Source organism: Carcharodon carcharias, chromosome 6 (assembly GCF_017639515.1).
Source record: "Carcharodon carcharias isolate sCarCar2 chromosome 6, sCarCar2.pri, whole genome shotgun sequence".
Lineage (NCBI taxonomy): Eukaryota > Metazoa > Chordata > Chondrichthyes > Lamniformes > Lamnidae > Carcharodon > Carcharodon carcharias.
In genome coordinates, this window is record NC_054472.1 from 186,354,587 (window position 1) to 186,374,848 (window position 20,262).

The following is a 20,262-nucleotide window of genomic DNA, read 5'->3' on the forward strand; positions in this document are numbered from 1 at the left end:
TTGTTGTACATTATAGTGGCTCTGGTGATTTAGCAGAATGATGACTGAAGCAGACAGTGGCACCTCCATTTGTCAAATGACAGCTGAAGCAAACTCTCTCCGAGGAATATCTTGTCTTAACTGACCTGCCAACCATTCAACGGCAACTACCTCAAGGGCAATTAGAGTTGGGCTATAAAAATGCTGGCCTAGCCAGCGGCGACCATGTCCCGTAACTGCATTTCTGTAGCACCTTTAACCTAATAAAGCATCCCAAAGCACTTCACAGGAGTGTTATCAGACAAAATTTGGCCAGATGAGATATTAGCACAGGTGAAAGAGAGGAGGCTACAAGAGCATGTTAAAGGAGGAAAGGGGGGGGTGGAGAGGTGTTTAAGGGAATTCCAGAGTTTTTGGGCCTTGGTTGCCGATGGTAGAGCACTTAAAATCAACTGCAAGAGAAATGGGGGAAACAGCACCAACCCTTGTACATGGCCGGCTTTGATGTCACAAAGTCTTCGGCACTGTCAATTGCGAAGGATTATGGAGAATCCTCCTCCACTTCGGCTGCCCCTAAAAATTTGTCACCACCCTCCAAGTGCTCCACGATGACAGTCTGGGAAGAGTTCCCTGCAGTCAGCATCGCGGTGAAGCAGTCTGGGAAGAGTTCCCTGCAGTCAGCATCGCGGTGAAGCAGTCTGGGAAGAGTTCCCTGCGGTCAGCATCGCGGTGAAGCAGTCTGGGAAGAGTTCCCTGCGGTCAGCATCGCGGTGAAGCAGTCTGGGAAGAGTTCCTTGCGGTCAGCATCGCGGTGAAGCAGTCTGGGAAGAGTTCCCTGCGGTCAGCATCCTGGTGAAGCAGTGTGGGAAGAGTTCCCTGCGGTCAGCATCCTGGTGAAGCAGTCTGGGAAGAGTTCCCTGCAGTCAGCATCCCGGTGAAGCAGTCTGGGAAGAGCGTCCTGCAGTCAGCATCCCGGTGAAGCAGTCTGGGAAGAGAGTCCTGCAGTCAGCATCACGGTGAAGCAGTCGCTTCAAAAAGTGATGTCAGCACAAAGGTGAGAGCTGATTGGTGAGTAGCGGGTAAGTGTTTTTCTCAAGTTTTTTTCTCCCATTTAAAATAGATTAAGCTAAGGAAAGGTTAGGGTTCTAGTTTTTTTAATAGATAAATAATTTAACGTTTTTTTTCCAACTAGAGGCATGGCAGGGCAGCTCAGTGCAGTGTTATGTACCGCCTGCAACATGTGGGAAGTCCTAGATGCTCCTTCGCTCTGACCAACCGCATGTGCAGGAAGTGCCACCAGCTGCAGCTACTTGAGCGCCGAGTTTCAGAGCTTGAGCGGCAGCTGGAGACACTGAGGTACATCCGTGAGGCTGAGTGTTTCGTGGATAGCATGATTTTAGACGTCACCCCACAGCTTACGGAAGTGTAGTCAGAGAGGGAATGGGTGACCATCAGTCAGAAGAAAGGTGTCAGGCAGGTAGTCAGGAAACCCCCAGGGTGCATCTCGCTCGAGAACCATTTCTCCGTGTTGGAAAACGGTGAGAGTGACGGTTCCTCTGCGTAGTGCAGCCACACTCATGGCACTGAGAGTGGCTCAGCTGCACAGGGTGGGGGGAAAAGGAGGGGAAGAGCAATAGTGGTAGGAGACTCGATAGTAAGGGGAACAGACAGGCATTTCTGCGGCTGTAGACGTGACTCCAGAATGATATGTTGTCTCCCTGGTGCCAGGGTCAAGGATGTCACTGAACGGCTGCAGAGCATTCTAAAGGGGGAGGGCAAACAGACAGAGATCGTGGTACATATTGGTACCAATAACATAGGTAGGAAGAGGGATGAGGTCCTGCAAGCACAATTTCGGAAGCTAGGAAACAGATGAAAAAACAGGACCTCAAAGGTAGTAATCTCTGGATTACTTCTGGTGCCACACTTTAGTGAGTATGCAAATAAGAGTCCCGATGAATGTGTGGCTGGAGAGATGGCGCAGGATTGAGGGCTTTAGATTTCTGGGACATTGGGACCGTTTCTGGGGCTGATGGGACCTGTACAAGGTGGACAGGTTGCACCTGAACCGGAATGGGACCAACATCCTTGTGGGGAGGTTTGCTAGTGTTGTTGGGGAGGGTTTAAACTACTTGGCAGGGTGATGGGATCCTGAGAGAAGGGTCATTAGGGGGAGATGCACAGCCAAAATTGGAAGAGAGAGCAAGTGAGTCTGGAAGGCATAGAACTTATAGGCCAGTTAAGGCACAAGGGAGTTTCGCATGGCTGGATGGTATTTATTTTAATGCAAGGAGTCTGACGAATAAGGCATTTAAGTTGAGGGCACAAATTAATACATGGAAGTATGATGTCGTTGCTGTCACAGAGACATGGTTGAGAGAGGGGCAGGATTGGCAGCTCAATATTCCAGGATATAGGGACTTCAGGCGAGACAGGGAAGGAGGTAAAAGAGGAGGGGGTATCACAATATTGATCAAGGAATCAATTACAGCAGTAAGGAGGGATGACATGTTAGAAGGCTCCTCAAATGAAGCCATGTGTGTAAAACTTAAAAACAAAAAATGAGCAATCACATTGCTGGGAGTGTACTATAGGCCCCCAAATAGTCAGAGAGAAATAGGAGAGCAGTTATGTAGGTCGATTTCAGAAGTGTAAAAATAATAGGGTAGTAATAGTGGGGGATTTCTACCTCCCCAACATTAACTAGGCTAGTCATAGTGTGATAGGTTTAGAGGGAGTGGAGTTCTTAAAATGCATCCAGGAGAGCTTTTTAACCCAGTATGTAGAAGGTCCTACAAGAGAGGGGGCAGTTCTGGACTTAATTTTAGGGAATGAAGCCGGGCAAGTGGTAGAGGTATTATTGGGGGAGCATTTTGCAAATAGTGATCATAACTCCATTAGATTCAAGGTTGTTATGGGAAAGGACAAGGATGGGCCAGAAATCAGAGTTTTAAATTGGGGGAAGGCCGATTTTTCAATCAGATCAGATATGATTGGCCAGAGTGGACTGAGAGCAGCTACTTTTAGTTAAATCTGCATCAGAGCAGTGGGATTCATTCAGGAAGGAAATAGGGAGAGTACAGGGCCAAGATATTCCAGTAAAGACAAAAGGTGGGACCAACAAATCCAGGGAACCCTGGATGTCGAGGGATATACAGGATTGGATAAAGAGAAAAAGGGAGGCTTATGGCAGATACCGAGGGCTCAAAACAGCGGAAGTCCTAGGGGGCTATAGAATGTGTTGGGGGGAACTTAAAAAGGAAATTAGGAGAGCAAAAAGGGGGCATGAAGAAACATTGGCAGGTAAAACAAAGGAAAGTCCAAAGTTATTTTACAGGTACATTAAGAGTAAGAGGATAACCAGGGAAAGAGTAGGGCCCATTAAGGATCATAGTGGTAATTTATGTGTGGAACTGGAAGACGTAGGTAGGGTTCTAAATGAATACTTTGTGTCGGTGTTCACAAGTGAGAGGGACAATGTGGGTATGGAAATCAGGCAGATGGACTGTGATATAATTATAGAAATTAGCATCGAAAGGGAGGAAGTTCTAAGTGGTCTGGCAGGCTTAAAAGTAGATAAATCTCCAGGCCCGGATGAAATGTATCCCAGGCTGTTGAGTGAGGCAAGGGAGGAGATAGCAGGGGTGCTGGCAATAATTTTCAATACCTCTCTGGCCACAGGAGAGGTGCCAGAGGACTGGAGGATAGCCAATGTGGTACCATTATTTAAGAAGGGAGGAAGGGATAAACCAGGGAACTACAGGCCAGTCAGTCTAAGCTCAGTGGTGGGGAAACTATTGGAAGCAATTCTGAAGGACAGAATTAATCGAGAGAGGCAGGGATTAATCAAGGACAGTCAGCATGGTTTTGTTGAGGTGAGGTCACGATTGACCCAATTTGATTGAATTTTACGAAGAGGTGACCAGGTTTATAGACGAGGGCAGTGCATTTGACGTCGTCTATTTGGACTTCAGCAGGGCTTTTGATAAAGTCCTGCATGGGAGACTGATAATGAAGGTAAGAGCCCATGGGATCCAAGGCAAATTGGATCCAGAATTGACTGAGTGGCAGGAAGCAGAGGGTGATGGTTGAGGGGTGTTTTTGTGACTGGATGCCTCTGTCCAGTGGCGTTCCACAGGGATCAGTGTTGGGTCCCTTGCTGTTTGTGATATATATAAAGGATTTAGACTTGAATGTAGGAGGGTTGATCAGTAAGTTCACGGATTGACATGAAAATTGGTGGGATGGTAAATGGTGAGGAGGATAGCCTTAGATTACGGGAGGATATAGACGGGGGTTAATTTCCCTGGAGCAGAGGAGATTGAGGGGGGACATGATTGAGGTGTGTAAAATTATGAGGGGCGTAGATAGGGTAGACAGGAAGAAACTTTTCCCCTTGGTGGAGGGATCAATAACCGGGGGCATAGGTTTAAAATAAGGGGCAGGAGGTTTAGAGGGGATGTGAGGAAGAATTTTTTTACCCAGAGGATGGTGGGAATCTGGAACTCACTGCCCGAAAGGCTGGTAGAGGCAGAAACCCTCATAACATTTAAGAAGTATTTGGATGTGCACTTGCGCTGCCATGGCAAACGAGGCTATGGGCCTAGTGCTGGAAAATGGGATTAGAATAGTTAGGTACTTGTTTGACTAGCACAGACTCGATGGGCCGAAGGGCCTTTTTCTGTACCGTAGACCTCTGTAACATGCAAGGCATCACCCTGACCAATGGATCCACCACAGCTAATCCATGTTTGGGCTGGGGTCAAGCAAGGCTGTGTTATCGCACCAACGCTCTTCTCAATCTTCCTGGCCGCAATGCTCCATCTCCCCCTCAGCAAGCTGCCCGCTGGAGTGGAGATAAACTACAGGACAAGCCGGAATCTGTTCAACCTCCGCTGCCTGCAGGCCAGATCCAAGGTTGTCCCATCCTCTGTCATTGAAGCACAGTACGCAACGATGCTTTCGTCTGAGCACACTCGGACGCCGAGCTCCAGACCATCGTCAACACCTTCACCGAGGAGTACGAGAGCATGGGCCTTACACTAAACATTGGTAAGACAAAGGTCCTCTATTAACCTGCACCCCCCACCCACCCACCACCACCACCACCACCCCACCCCGGTTATCAAGATCCACGATGAAGCCTTGGACAACGTGGGCCACTTTCCATACCTTGGGGAGCTACTGTCAACAAGGGCAGACATCAACGACGAGTTCCAACACGGCCTTCAGTGCGTCAGTGCAGCTTTCGGCAGAGAGTGTTTGAAGACCAGGATCTTAAACCTGTCACCAAGCCCATGGCCCACAGAGCAGCAGTGCCCTCCTGTATGGTTCAGGGATGTGGACTATGTACAACAGGCACCTCAAAACTCTGGAGAAGCTGCCTCCACAAGACCCTGCAAATCCATTGGCAGGATAGCCTCACCAATGTCCGTGTTCTCGCTCGGGCCAATCGCAGCATCGAAGCATTGCCCACGCTCCATCAGCTCCGCTGGGTGGGCCACAGCCTCCGCATGCCTGGCACGAGACTCCCGGAAACAAGCGCCCTACTCGGAGCTCCGACACGACGAGTGAGCCCCAGGAGGGCAGAGGCAACACTTCAAACTCACCCTCAAAGCCTCACCAGTGACACAGACTGTGGGTTACGCATTGGTCTCTTCAGTCACCTGCTAGAGCGGCTGAATGTTTCAGTGTACTGTTTCTGTCTCAGATTTTAACACCCGTAGTATTCTGCTTTTTGAAGAGTTGACCTGTGACGGATACAATTTTCCTTTTTTAAATTTCATTCACGGCATGTGGGCCTCGCTGGCTGGGCCCAGCATTTATTACCCATCCCTAATTACCCTTTGAGGAGGTGGTGGTGAGCTGTCGCCTTGAACCGCTGCAGCCCATGTGGTGTAGGTACACCCACAGTGCTGTTAGGGAGGGAGTTCCAGGATTTTGACCCAGCGACAGTGAAGGAACGGCTGATGTATTTCCAAGTCAGGATGGTGAGTGACTTGGAGGGGAACTTCCAGGTGGTGGTGTTCCCATCTATCTGCCGCCCTTGTCCTTCTGGATGGTAGTGGTCGTGGGTTTGGAACGTTTGAGGACTCTGGGTCTATTCTCGATGGAGTTTAGAAGGGTGGGGGGGATCTGATTGAAACTTACAGAATACTGAAAGACCTGGATAGAGTGGACGTGGGGAAGATGTTTCCATTAGTAGGAGAGACTAGGACCCGAGGGCCCAGCCTCAGAGTAAAGGGAAGACCTTTTAGAACAGAGATGAGGAGAAACTTCTTTAGCCAGAGAGTGGTGAATCTATGGAATTCATCGCCACAGAAGGCTGTGGAGGCCAGGTCATTGAGTGTATTTAAGACCGAGATAGATAGGTTCTGGATTGGTTAGGGGATCAAAGGTTATGGGGAGAAGGTGGGAGAATGGGGTTGAAAAACTTATCAGCCATGATTGAATGGTGGAGCAGACTCAATGGGCCGAATGGCCTAATTTCTGCTCCTATGTCTTATGGTGTTATGGTACTGTCTAAGGAGCCTTGGTGAGTTGCTGCAGTGCATCTTCTAGATGGTACACACACTGCTGCCACTGAGCGTCGGTAGTGCCTCTTTTCGTAACCCCTCCATACTCCTCCTCCAAGTTCCTGATTGGAAAAACTTCCTTGCGTTTAAATAATGCCTCTTAATGTAGTGAAACATTCCGAGACCCTTCACGGGAGCGTCATCGAGTAAAGATTTGACACTGAGTCACTGAGACGTTTGAAGCGGCGAGCGAAAGCTTGCTCAGAGAGGTCGGTTGAACCCAGGAAGGTAACTATACAGCCAGCAATTTCAATCATGTGTTCATGGGAGTGCTTGCCCCCCCGCACCCCCCCAACCCACCCCAGACCATATCACTGCATTTCCCATAAAGATTTTTTTTTAACCTTTCTATGTAAAGCCTTTTTGTGTGCAAGAAATCTGGCTCTACTAAACTTCACAGACTGGGAGGAAAAATCCCATGCTCTGGTCTGATGCCTAATTTGTGTTTTGTTATGAAGTTCTGTGTTCTCATTCCAGAGTCCTTTTTGGAATGTCAGCCTGTACAGATGCGTTGAGTTGCAGTGAAAGGGAAGTTTCCTGGGCTGTGGGGGGGTGGGGGGCAAGAGCAGGGGACTGGGATTAATTGGGTACCCTGTTCAGCTCATCGTGCCCATGCTGTTTGAATAGCCTCCTGTGCTGGATGATTCTGATGTAATAAGTGGCCTGATGTATAATCCAAACCGTGTTTGATTTTTATTTTTAAATTTCAGATATTCGAAACTATCGGATCCTGCAAACTGGCTCAAAATTGATCCGTTGCGCGGGCAAATTACTACAATCGCAGTGTTGGACCGAGAATCCTCCTACGTGAAAAATAATATGTACAATGCAACGTTCCTGGCATCAGATAGCGGTACGTGGAATGTTGTTTGACTGTTTGTTAGGTTGGAAAACAAACGTGTGTTAATCTCTCTCCCTCTCTTGTTTTTGCTAAATATATGCTGACCTCCTCACTTTACAATACTGAGCAAAACGGTAAAAGAAATGCTGATTGGAAAACAATACAGATGTTGTTTCAATTTCCACCAAACATTTCAAGTTTCACTCGAGCGTGCAATGTTTGTAAACTCTGGTGACCTCGTCTTGGATTTTTGAGATCGGATCAAAACCCTTGCTTGTTTCTCAATGTTTGGCCCTCTCCTTCGCTTGTATAAGGTTGAGCTGGTGACAGTCGCCATGGTATACAAAAAATCGCTGGTTCTACCTCCCACCCCAGTCAGGTCAGGGATTAATGGCCAATTAATTACCAGAGGAACACTGCCATGAACTGGCTCAGAATGTGCCCTCGAACTAGCAGAGAATAGACATCGGGGGGCGGGGGGGGGTGTCTCTTTTTTTTGTGACTTCCTGCCCACCTGCGTGCACTGGAAACTGGGGTAGTAGTTAGGAGACACAATCAGTTTGGCAATGCTGACTTTTACTGGCTGTGGCCTTTTAGTGAAGCGGCCTGGGCCTTGGGCCGGTCAGTCACATGAGGCCTGCTGGTCTGTCCCCCCCATTTGTGGCTTGTGAACGGACGAGTGATCCTTCCTCCAATCCGCCTTATCCCAGCAGCCTCAGAATATCCTGGGAGAGGCAAGGATCGTGAAAAATACACCCAGGACCAAAAGAGAAGGTGCTGGGGGGGTGGGGGGTGTGGGGATGGCGAGGAGGAATCCTCTCTAACCCCCTCGGGAACGGCCACAAGCCCAGAGGAGATCTCACTAAGCGTGTATACACTAACTAAACCCCGTTAATCTTCGATATGACGTGATAGATTCTTGTTGGGCGAGGGGTTATCGGGGGGGTAGATGGGAATGTGGAATTAGTAACGCAAACAGATCAGCCATGATCTTTTTGAAGGCTCAAAAGGGGCCAATTTGCCTATTTTTCCGTACCTATTTTGCTTGCACTTGGAACTGATGCAGTCAGGAACCGGTTCGCTACCTCTTGATATCAAAAAGGGTTCATCCTGGGCATCACTGTGCTTGAGTTGCTCTTGCACACACACCGCTTCCTCCACCCCCTCGATGCAATGGCCTTCATGACTCTGAATAATATACTTTGGGCTTGTGATGACCAGCAGAAGATCACATTGCTAGATTTTTTTGACCCTAAAGGAATTGAGGGATATGGGAATCAGCTGAGAAAGTGGAATTGTGAATGAAGATTAGTCATAATGGCATTGAATGGTGGAACAGACTAGAGGGACCATATGGTTTAATCCCATTCCTCTCTTTTGTGTTAAGGCAGTGCAATGGAATGCTCCTCACTTGCCCTGAACTGCAGTACTCAAGCTTGGTACCATCCAGGACAAAGCAGCCCCGATTGATTGGCAGTCCATCCACAAACATTCATTCCCTCTACCCCTGACGCACAGTAGCAGCAGTGTGTACCATCTACAAGATGCACTGCAGGAATTCACCAAGCCTCTTTAGGTAGTACCTTCCAAACCTATGACCTCTGCCATCTAGAAGGACAAGGGCAGCAGATAGATGGGAACACCATCACCCTGGAAGTTCCCCTCCAAGCCACACACCATCCTGACTTGGAAATATATCGCCGTTCCTTCACTGTCACTGGGTCAAAATCCTGGAGCTCCCTCCCTAACAGCACTATGGGTGTACCTACACCACAGGGACTGCAGTGGCTCGAGAAAGCAGCTCCCCACCATGCTGTTAAGTGAAAGTGAATCTTATATTGGGTGATTTTAAGAGGTGAATTGGTGTTACACACTTGTGGATGATGCGCTTGAGCTTTGCTCAGTGCGAGACATAAATCACACACAGCCTTCATGATGGTATTCGATTTGTGCAACCAGTTTATTTTTTTGAAAAAGTAACCAAAATAGGTGAAAATTAACTGGTTGAAGAAGTGAATAAAAGGTTTAACCATGCTCTACATTTCTTTACAGATTGGTACCGGTGCGATTGGAGACAGTGTGAGTGTGAATGTGAATTTAGGCTGCTTTGTGCTGTGGGTTTATTAGAGTTCGTGCTGTACACAATCTCCTTTGAAACATGTGTTCAAGGGCGAAACATTGGAAGCAATGTGGTGATTTCATGCCCGCTATTCATTTTGACTGGAGTGTAATCACATATGTTACAAGAAACATTAACGCTCCTCAAGACGAAGATGGATGGTTAACCTGCCCGTGGGGCATTGGCCCCCAGATACCCGGCCATCTGGTGTAAGCTCTGCTTGTGTGATTTGCCTTAACACTTGCTGAGTTATGGAAATATCATCTAAACGTGTTGCTATGGGCAAGAAGGTGCTGCTTGAAGTGTGGTTTTTTTTTTTTTATTTGAGTTTTGGCTATCTTTGGGGATGACTATTTTGTCTAATGTCAGATGGAAGCTTAACATTCTTCTGGTAAATGGACCAACGCCATTTGCAAAGGGAATGAAGAATTGAGCTAATAACCCCCTCCGTTCTGTCCAGGTATCCCCCCTGCAAGTGGAACAGGCACTCTGCAAATCCTGCTGCTCGACACCAATGACAACGCCCCTGAGGTCTTCCCGCAAGAGGTCTCGATTTGCGAGAAGCCGGATCCGAACGCCATTAATATCACTGCCATAGACACCGACATCGATCCCAACACCGGGCCCTTTGCCTTCGAGCTTCCTGACAGTCCACCAGACGTGAAAAGGAACTGGACCATCACCCGGCTCAACGGTGAGGGAAACAAAACACTCTGGGGACCCCTGTGGCAAATAGCAGGCACGCTTATCGGGTAAAAAGGGTGGGGAGGCGGGTGGGGGCGGGGAGAAAGAAAGTCTTGCATTTGCTTCACACCTTTCACATTTTCAGGACGTCTCTGTGACCTTTACCAGCGGTCAAGCGTTTCGAAGCCCGGTGATGTCACAAGTGCGTTCACGGGTGTCACAAAACAAAGTGTCACGGCAATGTGATCATCACCTCGTCATTTATTTTGTGATATTGATTGATTGAGGGCTTAAATATTGGGCAGGACGCCCAGCTCCCCTGTCCTCCTGCCAAATATTGGCCGTGGGATCTTTCTTGCAGCCACCTGAGAAAGCAATCGGTCCCCCCCCCGCCCCCCGGTTTGATGCCTCATCCAAAAAAGCGTTTGCCACACTTATTTGACTCGACTGGTAGCCCTTGGCGAGACCGTGTCTGGAATACTGTGATAAAAGCGAAATACTGCAGGTGCTGGAAATCTGAAATAAAAATAGAAAATGCCGGAAAAACTCAGGAAGTCTGGCAGCATCCATGGAGAGAGAGAAAGAGAGAGAGAGGGAGAGAAACAGAGTTAACGTTTCAAGTCCGTATGAGCTGTATTCTGGCAATATTCTCGAATACTGTGTACAGTATACCAGAATATTTGTGGGGTGTGGGGGGTAAGGGGGGGGGGGGCGGTGGGTGGGGAAGCTATAATTGCGTTAGCAGTTCAGCAAAGGTTCACTCGACTCGTTCCTGGGATAAAGGGATGATTTTACGAGGAGAGGTTGAGCAGGTGGGGGCCTACACCCATTGGGGTTTAGAAGAATGAGAGGTGACCTTATTGAAACGTAAATGATATTGAGGAGACTTGGTAGGGTGGGTGCGGGGGTGGGGTGAGATTTTCCCCCCTCTTGTGGGGGGGTGGGGTGGGGGGGGTGGAGACTAGAACTCGAGGGCACAACTTAAGAATAAGATGTTTCCCATTTTAAGAGGGAGATGAGGAGGAATTTTTTCCGAGCTGTGAGTACTTGGGATTCTCTTTCGCAGAAAGCAGTGGAAGCTGGAACAATGGATTTATTCAAGGCTGAGTTAGATGGATTTTTAATCGACGAGGGAGTCGAGGGTTATGGGCGATGGGGTTATGGGCGATTTTTAATCGACGAGGGAGTCGAGGGTTATGGGCGATGGGGTTATGGGCGATTTTTAATCGACGAGGGAGTCGAGGGTTATGGGCGATTTTTAATCGATGAGGGAGTCGAGGGTTATGGGCGATGGGGTTATGGGCGATCTTTAATCGACGAGGGAGTCGAGGGTTATGGGCGATGGGGTTATGGGCGATTTTTAATCGACGAGGGAGTCGAGGGTTATGGGCGATGGGGTTATGGGCGATTTTTAATCGACGAGGGAGTCTAGGGTTATGGGTGATGGGGTTATGGGCGATTTTTAATCGACGAGGGAGTCGGGGGTTATGGGCGATGGGGTTATGGGCGATGAGTTAGATGGATTTTTAATCGACGAGGGAGTCGAGGGTTATGGGCGATGAGTTAGATGGATTTTTAATCAACGAGGGAGTCGAGGGTTATGGGCGATGGGGTTATGGGCGATTTTTAATCGACGAGGGAGTCGAGGGTTATGGGCGATGGGGTTATGGGCGATTTTTAATCGACGAGGGAGTCGAGGGTTATGGGCGATGGGGTTATGGGCGATTTTTAATCGACGAGGGAGTCGAGGGTTATGGGCGATGGGGTTATGGGCGATTTTTAATCGACGAGGGAGTCGAGGGTTATGGGCGATGGGGTTATGGGCGATTTTTAATCGACGAGGGAGTCGAGGGTTATGGGCGATTTTTAATCGGCGAGGGAGTCGAGGGTTATGGGCGATGGGGTTATGGGCGATTTTTAATCGACGAGGGAGTCGAGGGTTACGGGCGATGGGGTTATGGGCGATTTTTAATCGACGAGGGAGTCGAGGGTTATGGGCGATGGGGTTATGGGCGATTTTTAATCGACGAGGGAGTCGAGGGTTATGGGCGATGGGGGAGCAGGCAGGAAAGTGAAGTTGAGACCACAACCAGATCAGCCATAATGGCGATCCAGGCAGGAATATCCTAGCCTACTCCTGTTCCTAAGTTCTATGTCCGTGTGAGCCACAAGGTTCTGGGTTCAAGTTCCACTCCCGGACTTGAGCATAAAAATCCACACTGACGTTCCCACTGCAGCACTGAGGGAGTGCTGCCCTGTCGGAGGTGCTTTCGGTTGAGACCCTACCTGCCTGCTTGAGTAGATGTAAAAGGTCCCAGGGCACTTTCAGAAAAACAACAGTGGAGCTATGCCGGCTGCCTTGACCAATATTTACCCCTCAATAAGTATCGTTTAATGTTTGTGGGATCCTGCTATGTGCGAATTGGCTGCCATGTTGCTGCACTAGTTACTTATTAGTTACTTAGTTACTGCTCTTCGAGGAGCAATTCATAGGCCGTGAAGTGCTTTTGGGCGTCCCGTGGCCATAAAAGGTGCCATATAAATGCAAGTCTTTTTTTTTCTAAACGACATCATGCCGTTCAGCATAAGATTTGGTTTCTGCTCTTGTTACGCCTCGAGGTTTCTGTTCCCAGCCACTTGACTGTGGAGACTATAGACGAGGCGGGTGCTTTAAGACCACAGTGGAAAATGTGAGGTGATTTCCCTATGTTGCTGCTCTGCATCTGTCAGCAGCCGTTGGTACAAAGGAGTGCTGTTTGCCAATTCTCTAGAACAGATCTTCAGAGGGATGGGGTTAAGCCAATGCGTTGTTATATATTGAAATAGGAACCCTTACTGAATTTAATGTAGCATCTGCTAATGGAACCCTCTCTTTCATGTCCTGTCTTAGCTTCAGACTCCCAATGGTTTCATAGCCAGTCTCCTACCTCCTGCCCTCTCTTTACAAATCCCTCCCATGGATCTCAACCTCTCCCTGCTCCCCTCCCAAGATCCCTGTGTTCCTCCAATTCTAATCTCTTGAGCATCCCCGATTTTCATTGCTCCAATAATATTGGTGGCCCTGCCTTCAGCTGCCTGGGTTCCAAGGGGCTGGAATTCCCTTCCTAAACTACTCCGTGCCTCTACCTCCCCTTTAAGACTCTCCTCAAAACTAACTCTTTTTGACCCAAGTTTTTGGCCATCTGTTCTTGTCTCTCTTTATGTGGCTCGATGTAAGACTTGGTGTGGTAATGCTTCTGTGAAGTGCCTCACAGCATTTGATTATGTTAAATGTGCCCTATGACAGTGTAACGGTTTGGATAATTTTGCAATTAATGGATCCTTTATTTCCACGTGCTGCCTATGTGACTTCGTGTAGCTGTGCGAAGAAACACTCGAGCGTTTGTCATCCAGATGTTTGTCTGTTTTTTTGGGTTTCTCGTAACTCGCTTCTGTTTTTTTTTTATTTAGGTGATTATGCCCAGTTGAGTCTGAAGATCGGAATCCTCGACGACGGCATCTATGAAGTTCCAATAATGATTATGGACTCCGGAAACCCTCCCAAGTCCGCCACGTCTGTCCTGCTTGTCAAGGTCTGCCCATGTGATGAAAACGGTGACTGCACCTCGGTACAAGCTATTGTGGCAGCTGGCTTGGGAACTGGGGCAATCATTGCAATCCTCTTGTGCATCATCATATTGCTTAGTAAGTACCCAAGGAACCGTTGGTATTCGGCTGTATTCACCGAGCTTGGCTCTCTTTTCGCCAGCCCTCCTTTGAGTAACGGCGTACTTTCAACCCGAGTCGCCAGCAGTTAAAATGAGGCTTGAATTTCCACCCGCCCTTCATCTGCGTGGAGGACCCTAGTGTGGCTGTGTGGGTAGGAATTGGAATGCTGAGTTAGGAAACGTAGGCGGGGTCATCAGCCTCCCCGAGCCTGTTCCACCGTTCAATCCCATGAGAGACCGAAGCGAATTGTTTCCTCGCAGAAAATGAGAACAGTATGTTTTGAGGTGAATCGCGTTAATGTATTTAAGCGGGAACTACATAAACACTGCAGGGAGGAAAGGAGCTGATAGGGTGAATAGAGAGAAACTGTTTCCTCTGACGGTTGGGCGGAGTCCAGAGCAAGGGGCCGGAACCTCAAAATTTGAGTCAGGCCATTCAGGAGTGATGTCGGGAAGCGCTGCTTCATTGTTTTGCGGGGGTTGGGGGAGGGTGGTGTAGATGATGTAGTGGTGATGGCGCTGGGCAAGTGATCCAGAGCCCCAGGTCAATGCTCTGGGCACAAGGGCTCAAATCCCACCATGGCAGCTGGTGGAATTTTGAGTTCAGTTAGTAAGTCTGCAAACGTAAAAAGTTAGTCTCAGTAATGGTGACCATGACAACTATCACTGATGTAAAAACCCGCCTGATTCACTGATGTCCTTTAGGGAAGGAAATCTGCCGTCCTTACCTGGTCTGGGCCTACATGTGACTCCAGACCGTAGAAGGATATGTTGAATGTATTTTTTTTTAATCGAGGCATTCAAAAGGGAATCAGACTGTCATCTGTAAAAGCAGAACGAGCAGGGGTATGGAGAGAGGGCGGGAGAATGGCTCTGGGCGAGGTGCTTATTCAGGCGAGCCAGTGCAGACACAGGCCAATTGGCCGTGTAAATTCGGAGATCTTGTTGGGGTGGGTGTCGGGGGGCGGGGAGGGGGGGGTGTCGGGTCGGTGGGGGGGTGGGGTTAAACGAAGAGGTGGAGGCTGGTTCAGAGCCTAAACATCTACAAAGTGACATTCATTCTGTGCTGTAAATTTTATCTAATAATATGCAATTAGATCATGGCTGATCTGTTATCTTCACCCCCATCTACCCACCTTGATTCTATATCCCTTAATATTCTAACTCAGCAAAAATCTGTCAACCCCGGGTTGAAAGTTCCAACTGCAAACCCCACCCTCGCCCTCACCCTCCAGCCTTAGCAGCTTTTTGGAGGAGAGAGTTCCAGATGTCCACTCCCCTTTATGCGAAGAAGTGTTTTTTTCTTAATCTTTATTCTCTCATGGGATGTGGGCATCACTGGCAAGGCCATTCCTAATCGCCCTTGAACTGAACACTTCAGAGGGCAGTCAAGAGTCAACTGCGTTGCTGTGGGTCTGGAGTCACGTGTAGGCCAGACCAGGTAAGGACAGCAGATTTCCTCCCCTAAAGGGCATTAGTGAACCAGATGGGTTTTTTTACAACTATCAGTGATAGTTGTCATGGTCATCATTACGGAGGCTTAACTTTTTATGTTTGCAAATATATTAATTGAATTCAAAATCCACCAGTTGCCATGGTGGGATTTGAGCCCTTGTGCCCAGAGCATTGACCTAGAGCTCTGGATCACTTGCCCAGCGCCATCACCACTACATCATCTCTCCCCATGGAGCAGCGCTTCCCGACATCACTCCTGAAAGGCCTGGCTCGACTTTTAAGGTTCTGGCCTCTTGTTCTGGACTCAGCCCACCCAACAGAGGAAATAATTTCTCTCTATTCACCCTATCAACTCTTTCAATCATCTTAAATTAGATCATCCCCCACAGTCTTCTAAATTCGAGGGGATACAAGCCTCGTCCAAGCGCAAAGTTTTACCCCAGTGTAAAAGGATCACAGAATTGTTACCACACAGGAGGCCATTCCGCCCGTTGTGTCTGTGCCAGCTCTCCGAATGAGCAATGCACCCAGTGTCACTTCCCTGCCTTCTCCCTGTGGCCCTGCACATTCTTCCTTTTCAGATAATAATCCAACTCCCTCTTGAATGCCTCGATTGAACCTGCCTCCACCACAGTCAGCGCAGACCCTAACCACTCACTGTGTGAAAAAGTTTTTCCTCCTGTTTCCATTGCTTCTTTTGCCAATTACCTCAAACCTGTGCCTCCTGGTTCTTGATCCTTCCACCAGTGGGAACAGTTTTTTTTCCCTGCCAGACCCCTCATGATTTTTGAACGCCTCAATCAAATCTCCTCTCAACCTTCTCTTCCAAGGGAAACAGTTCCAACAATCATTCTGGTGACTCTTAGTAATGGTGACCAGAAAAGAAGCCAGTATTCGAATTGGTACAACTGGAGCTTTATACAGATGTAATGTAATTCTTAAATATTGGGTGAGTGTTGAAGAAAGTAGGCTGGTCAGCTGATGGAAACCCGGCACTTCTCTTACCTTACTCCCCCTCCGGACTACCCGTGGTGTAGCACACAGTGCCAGCACTGGCTCTGTGGGTGGCACTCTCACCTCCGAGTTAGAAGGTTGTGGATCCATATTCCATTCCATCGACGTGAGCACCAAATCCAGGCTGGCGTTCTTGCTGTAGTACTGAGGGAATGCTGCGCTGTGTCACAAGTGCCATTTTGTGGATAAGCTGTAAGAGCAAGGACCCACCTGCTCTCTTGGCTAGTTGTAAAAGATCCAGCAGTGTTATTTTGAAGGGGAGCCAGGAGAGTTATCCCAGTTGCGCTTACCAATATCGTCAAGCCAACCTCACCAAAACAGATTATTTGATCATCGTCACACTGCTGTTTGTGGGAGCTTGCTGTGTACAAATTCCCACATTACAAGGTTGGCTACATGTCAGAAGTACTTCATTGGCTGTAAAGTGCTTTGGGATGCTGTGAAAGGTGCTATATAAATGCAAGGTCTTTCTTTACTTTCTAGTCTTAGTTTTGCTGTTTGTCATATGGATGAAGAGACGTGACAAGGAGCGTCAGGCCAAGCAGTTGCTAATCGACCCAGAGGATGACGTACGAGATAACATACTGAAGTATGACGAGGAGGGAGGGGGAGAGGAGGATCAGGTGAGGCATGGTGAAGGGCTTTGGAGAGAGGTGGTGGGGGAGAGCGGGGTCACTGGGAGAGCGATTTGAAGAAAGCGCCGGGTTTAAGAAGTCCGTTTGAAGGCGGTGCTTGACAATGTGTTGTGTCCTTGCCCACAGGACTACGACCTCAGCCAGCTTCAGCAGCCCGACGCTGTGGAACCTGATGCGATAAAGCCCATGGGAATCCGACGCGTTGACGAGCGGCCAATCCATGCCGAGCCTCAGTACCCGGTCCGCTCGACCGCTCCTCACCCTGGGGACATTGGAGACTTCATCAATGAGGTAAAGGTTGCCTTTTTCCCCACTGCAGGAGAGCCTGAGGGTTGAGTAGTCCCTTCAGAGGGCCAGCACAGACATGATGGGCTGAAGGGCCTCCTTATTTGCTTGTAACCTTTCTATGATTCTAGCGCTTCCCTGATTGTAATTGTTCCAGGCATACGCGCCTTTAGCTCTGGAATTCCTTCCCTCAATTTCTCTACCTGTCTCCCCTGCTTTGACCAGACTTTGTTCACCTGCCCTGATCTCCTTATGTGGCTCGAAACCTAACTTTTGTTTGATAATGTTCCCAAGAGGCGCCTTGGAGCGTTTTGCTATGATAAAAGACCCTGCAGAAATGCGAGTCGTTATTCCATCTGTAGCCTTGGCTGTGATGATGCGAGTAAGCCCGTACCTTGAACAAAAAGATTGACCGGAGGTTAGGATTCCCACCTGGCTTTAACCTGAAGTAACAGTCTTGCACCACAAGTGTTATGAGCTTTGCTGGAGCTAACATGTGGACTGTGGGTCATGACTATCAGAAAGTCACGAACAAACCTAGAAGGAGTATCTTCTTTGAGAGAGAGAGAGAGAGAGTAGTGAGAATGTGGAACTTGTTAGCACAGGGAGTGCCCGAGGTGAACAGTGTAGATATATTCAAAGAGGACTCTTAAACCCTTCCATTGACTTAACGTGTGCATGTGTACTCCCCTTCCATTGCATGCACAGTTTTCCCCAGTGGGGCCTGTGGTGAGGGGTTGTCTGGCTGACACTTGCTCCCTTGAGTTGTGTGAGCGGTAGCAGCAACTCTGGGTTTGGTGTGGGTGCTGCCGGCCTGCAGGAGGCATTGTTCCCAGTCTCTCACACTCGGGCCGGAGTTCCCTATGGTACAGTATATCGTCTGCGGTGTACGGGCTATATCATTAACACAGGTACCGCAACAAAGGGAGGCGATGGCAAGTGGTAATGTCACCGGTATTCCTGGGGATCCAGATTCGAAACCCACCACAGCATATGGTGAAATTTGAATTCAGTAAAAATCTGGAACTCAAAAGGTCATGAAACCATTTCCGATTGCTGTAAGAGCCCATCTTGTTCACTAATGTCCTGGAGGGAAGGAAATCTGCCTACAGGTGACTCTTAGATCCACAGCCCACTGCAATGTGGGTGACCATTAAATGCCCTCTGAACAAGGGCATTTAGGGATGGGCACTAAATGGTGGCCTAGCCAGCGATACCCACATCCCATGAGCGAATAATTTTTTTAAACCTGTGCGAGGGTGGGCAGCGCATCCCTTGCAGTTGTGGCATGATCAAATTTGACCGAGTGTGGCATCAAGAAGCCCTGGCAAAACTGGAGTCATTGGGAATCGGGGGTGGGGGGGAACCTCTAGGCACAGAGGAAGATGGTTGTGGTTGTTGGAGGTCAGTCATCTCAGTCCCAGTCCCAGTTCCAACCATCTTCAGCTGCTTCATCAATGACCTTCCTTCTATCATAAGGTCAGAAGTGGGGATGTTTGCTGGTGATTGCACAATGTTCAGCACCATTCACGACTCCTCCGATGCTGAAGCAGTCCATGTCCAAATGCAGCAAGACCTGGACAATATCCGGACTTGGGCTGACAAGTGGCAAGTAACATTCACGCCACACAAGTGTCAGGCAATGACCATCTCCAACAAGAGAGAATCCAACCATCGCCCCTTGATATTCAGCGGCATTACCATCACTGAATCTCCCACTATCAACATCCTGGGGGTTACCATTGACCAGAAACTGAACTGGACCAGCCATATAAATACTGTGGCTACAAGAGCAGGTCAGAGGCTAGGAATCGTGCGAAGAGTAACTCACCTCCTGACTCCCCAAAGCCTGTCCACCATCTACAAGGCACAAGTCAGGGGTGTGATGGAATACTCTGCACTTGCCTGGATGAGTGCAGCTCCCACAACACTCAAGAAGCTTGACACCATCCAGAACAAAGCAGTCCGCTTGATTGGCACCCCATCCACAAACATTCACTCCCTCCGCCACCAATGCACAGTAGCAGCAGTGTGTGTACCATCTAAATGATGCACTGCAAAAACTCACCAAGGTTTCTTAGACGGCACCTTCCAAACCCATGACCACTACCATCTAGAAGGACAAGGGCAGCTGACACATGGATCACCACCACCTGGAAGTTCCTCTCCAAGTCACTCACCACCCTGACTTGGAAATGTATCGTCGTTCCTTCACTGTCGCTGGGTCAAAATCCTGGAACTCCCTCCCTAACAGCACTCTGGGTGTACCTATACCACATGGACTGTAGTGGTTCACCACCATCTTCTCCAGGGCAACTATGGATGGGTAATAAATGCTGGCCCAGCCAGTGATGCCTACATCCCAAGAATGAATAAAGGAAAAAATATACAGCCTTGAGGGGAAAGGGACATAGTGATGGGGTGAGAGGTGGTTTGTGTGGAGCAGAAGCACTGGCATTGACCAGTTGAGCTGAATGGCCTTTTTCAGTGGTGTAAATTCAACGAAATACCTCCTCCAATCCCATTTCCCCCATCAGTTTCTTACAAGTGAGGTATAACATTTAGATGAGTTAATTTAGCATTCGGGATTGATTGCAAATTGAGCTGTTGCTGTAAAAAAAAAAAAAACCCTTTTTAAATCGTTTTTGGATTTCACAAAAGACTTGACCTTTTTAACTTAATGAAGATTGCTACCTCCGGAGAGATTTCTTTAATAAAACACAATTTAAGATGCTCCAGCAAGTAGTTAGCATTCTCTCACGCAACCAATTTATCGAGGGGGTTCATCTGGAATAGCAAAGCCTTGCCTGTGTTGATTCGTTCACAGAATTTAAAAGGTGGTGATGTGTTTGGGCTGTGGTGGTGGGTGGGTTTGTGTGGGGGTGGGTTTGTATTGGCCTGGGGCTGGGTTTGTAGGGATCCGATTGTATCGATTGATGTGGGCTAAGAAGCCAGTTTTTTTTTTTTA

The 20,262-nt window shown here is 48.5% G+C and overlaps 1 protein-coding gene across 1 annotated transcript in view; it reads left to right on the forward strand.

The window, feature by feature from the left end:
• The window catches only part of LOC121279300 (cadherin-2-like), a 197,503-nt gene that overhangs the window by 165,990 nt on the left and 11,251 nt on the right, over positions 1–20,262 (forward strand). The window contains exons 11-15 of the mRNA XM_041190437.1: positions 7,265–7,407; positions 9,975–10,208; positions 13,649–13,882; positions 16,858–16,997; positions 17,136–17,300. Of these exons, the coding sequence (XP_041046371.1) occupies positions 7,265–7,407; positions 9,975–10,208; positions 13,649–13,882; positions 16,858–16,997; positions 17,136–17,300 (916 nt within the window). The remainder of the gene's footprint in view (positions 1–7,264; positions 7,408–9,974; positions 10,209–13,648; positions 13,883–16,857; positions 16,998–17,135; positions 17,301–20,262) is intronic.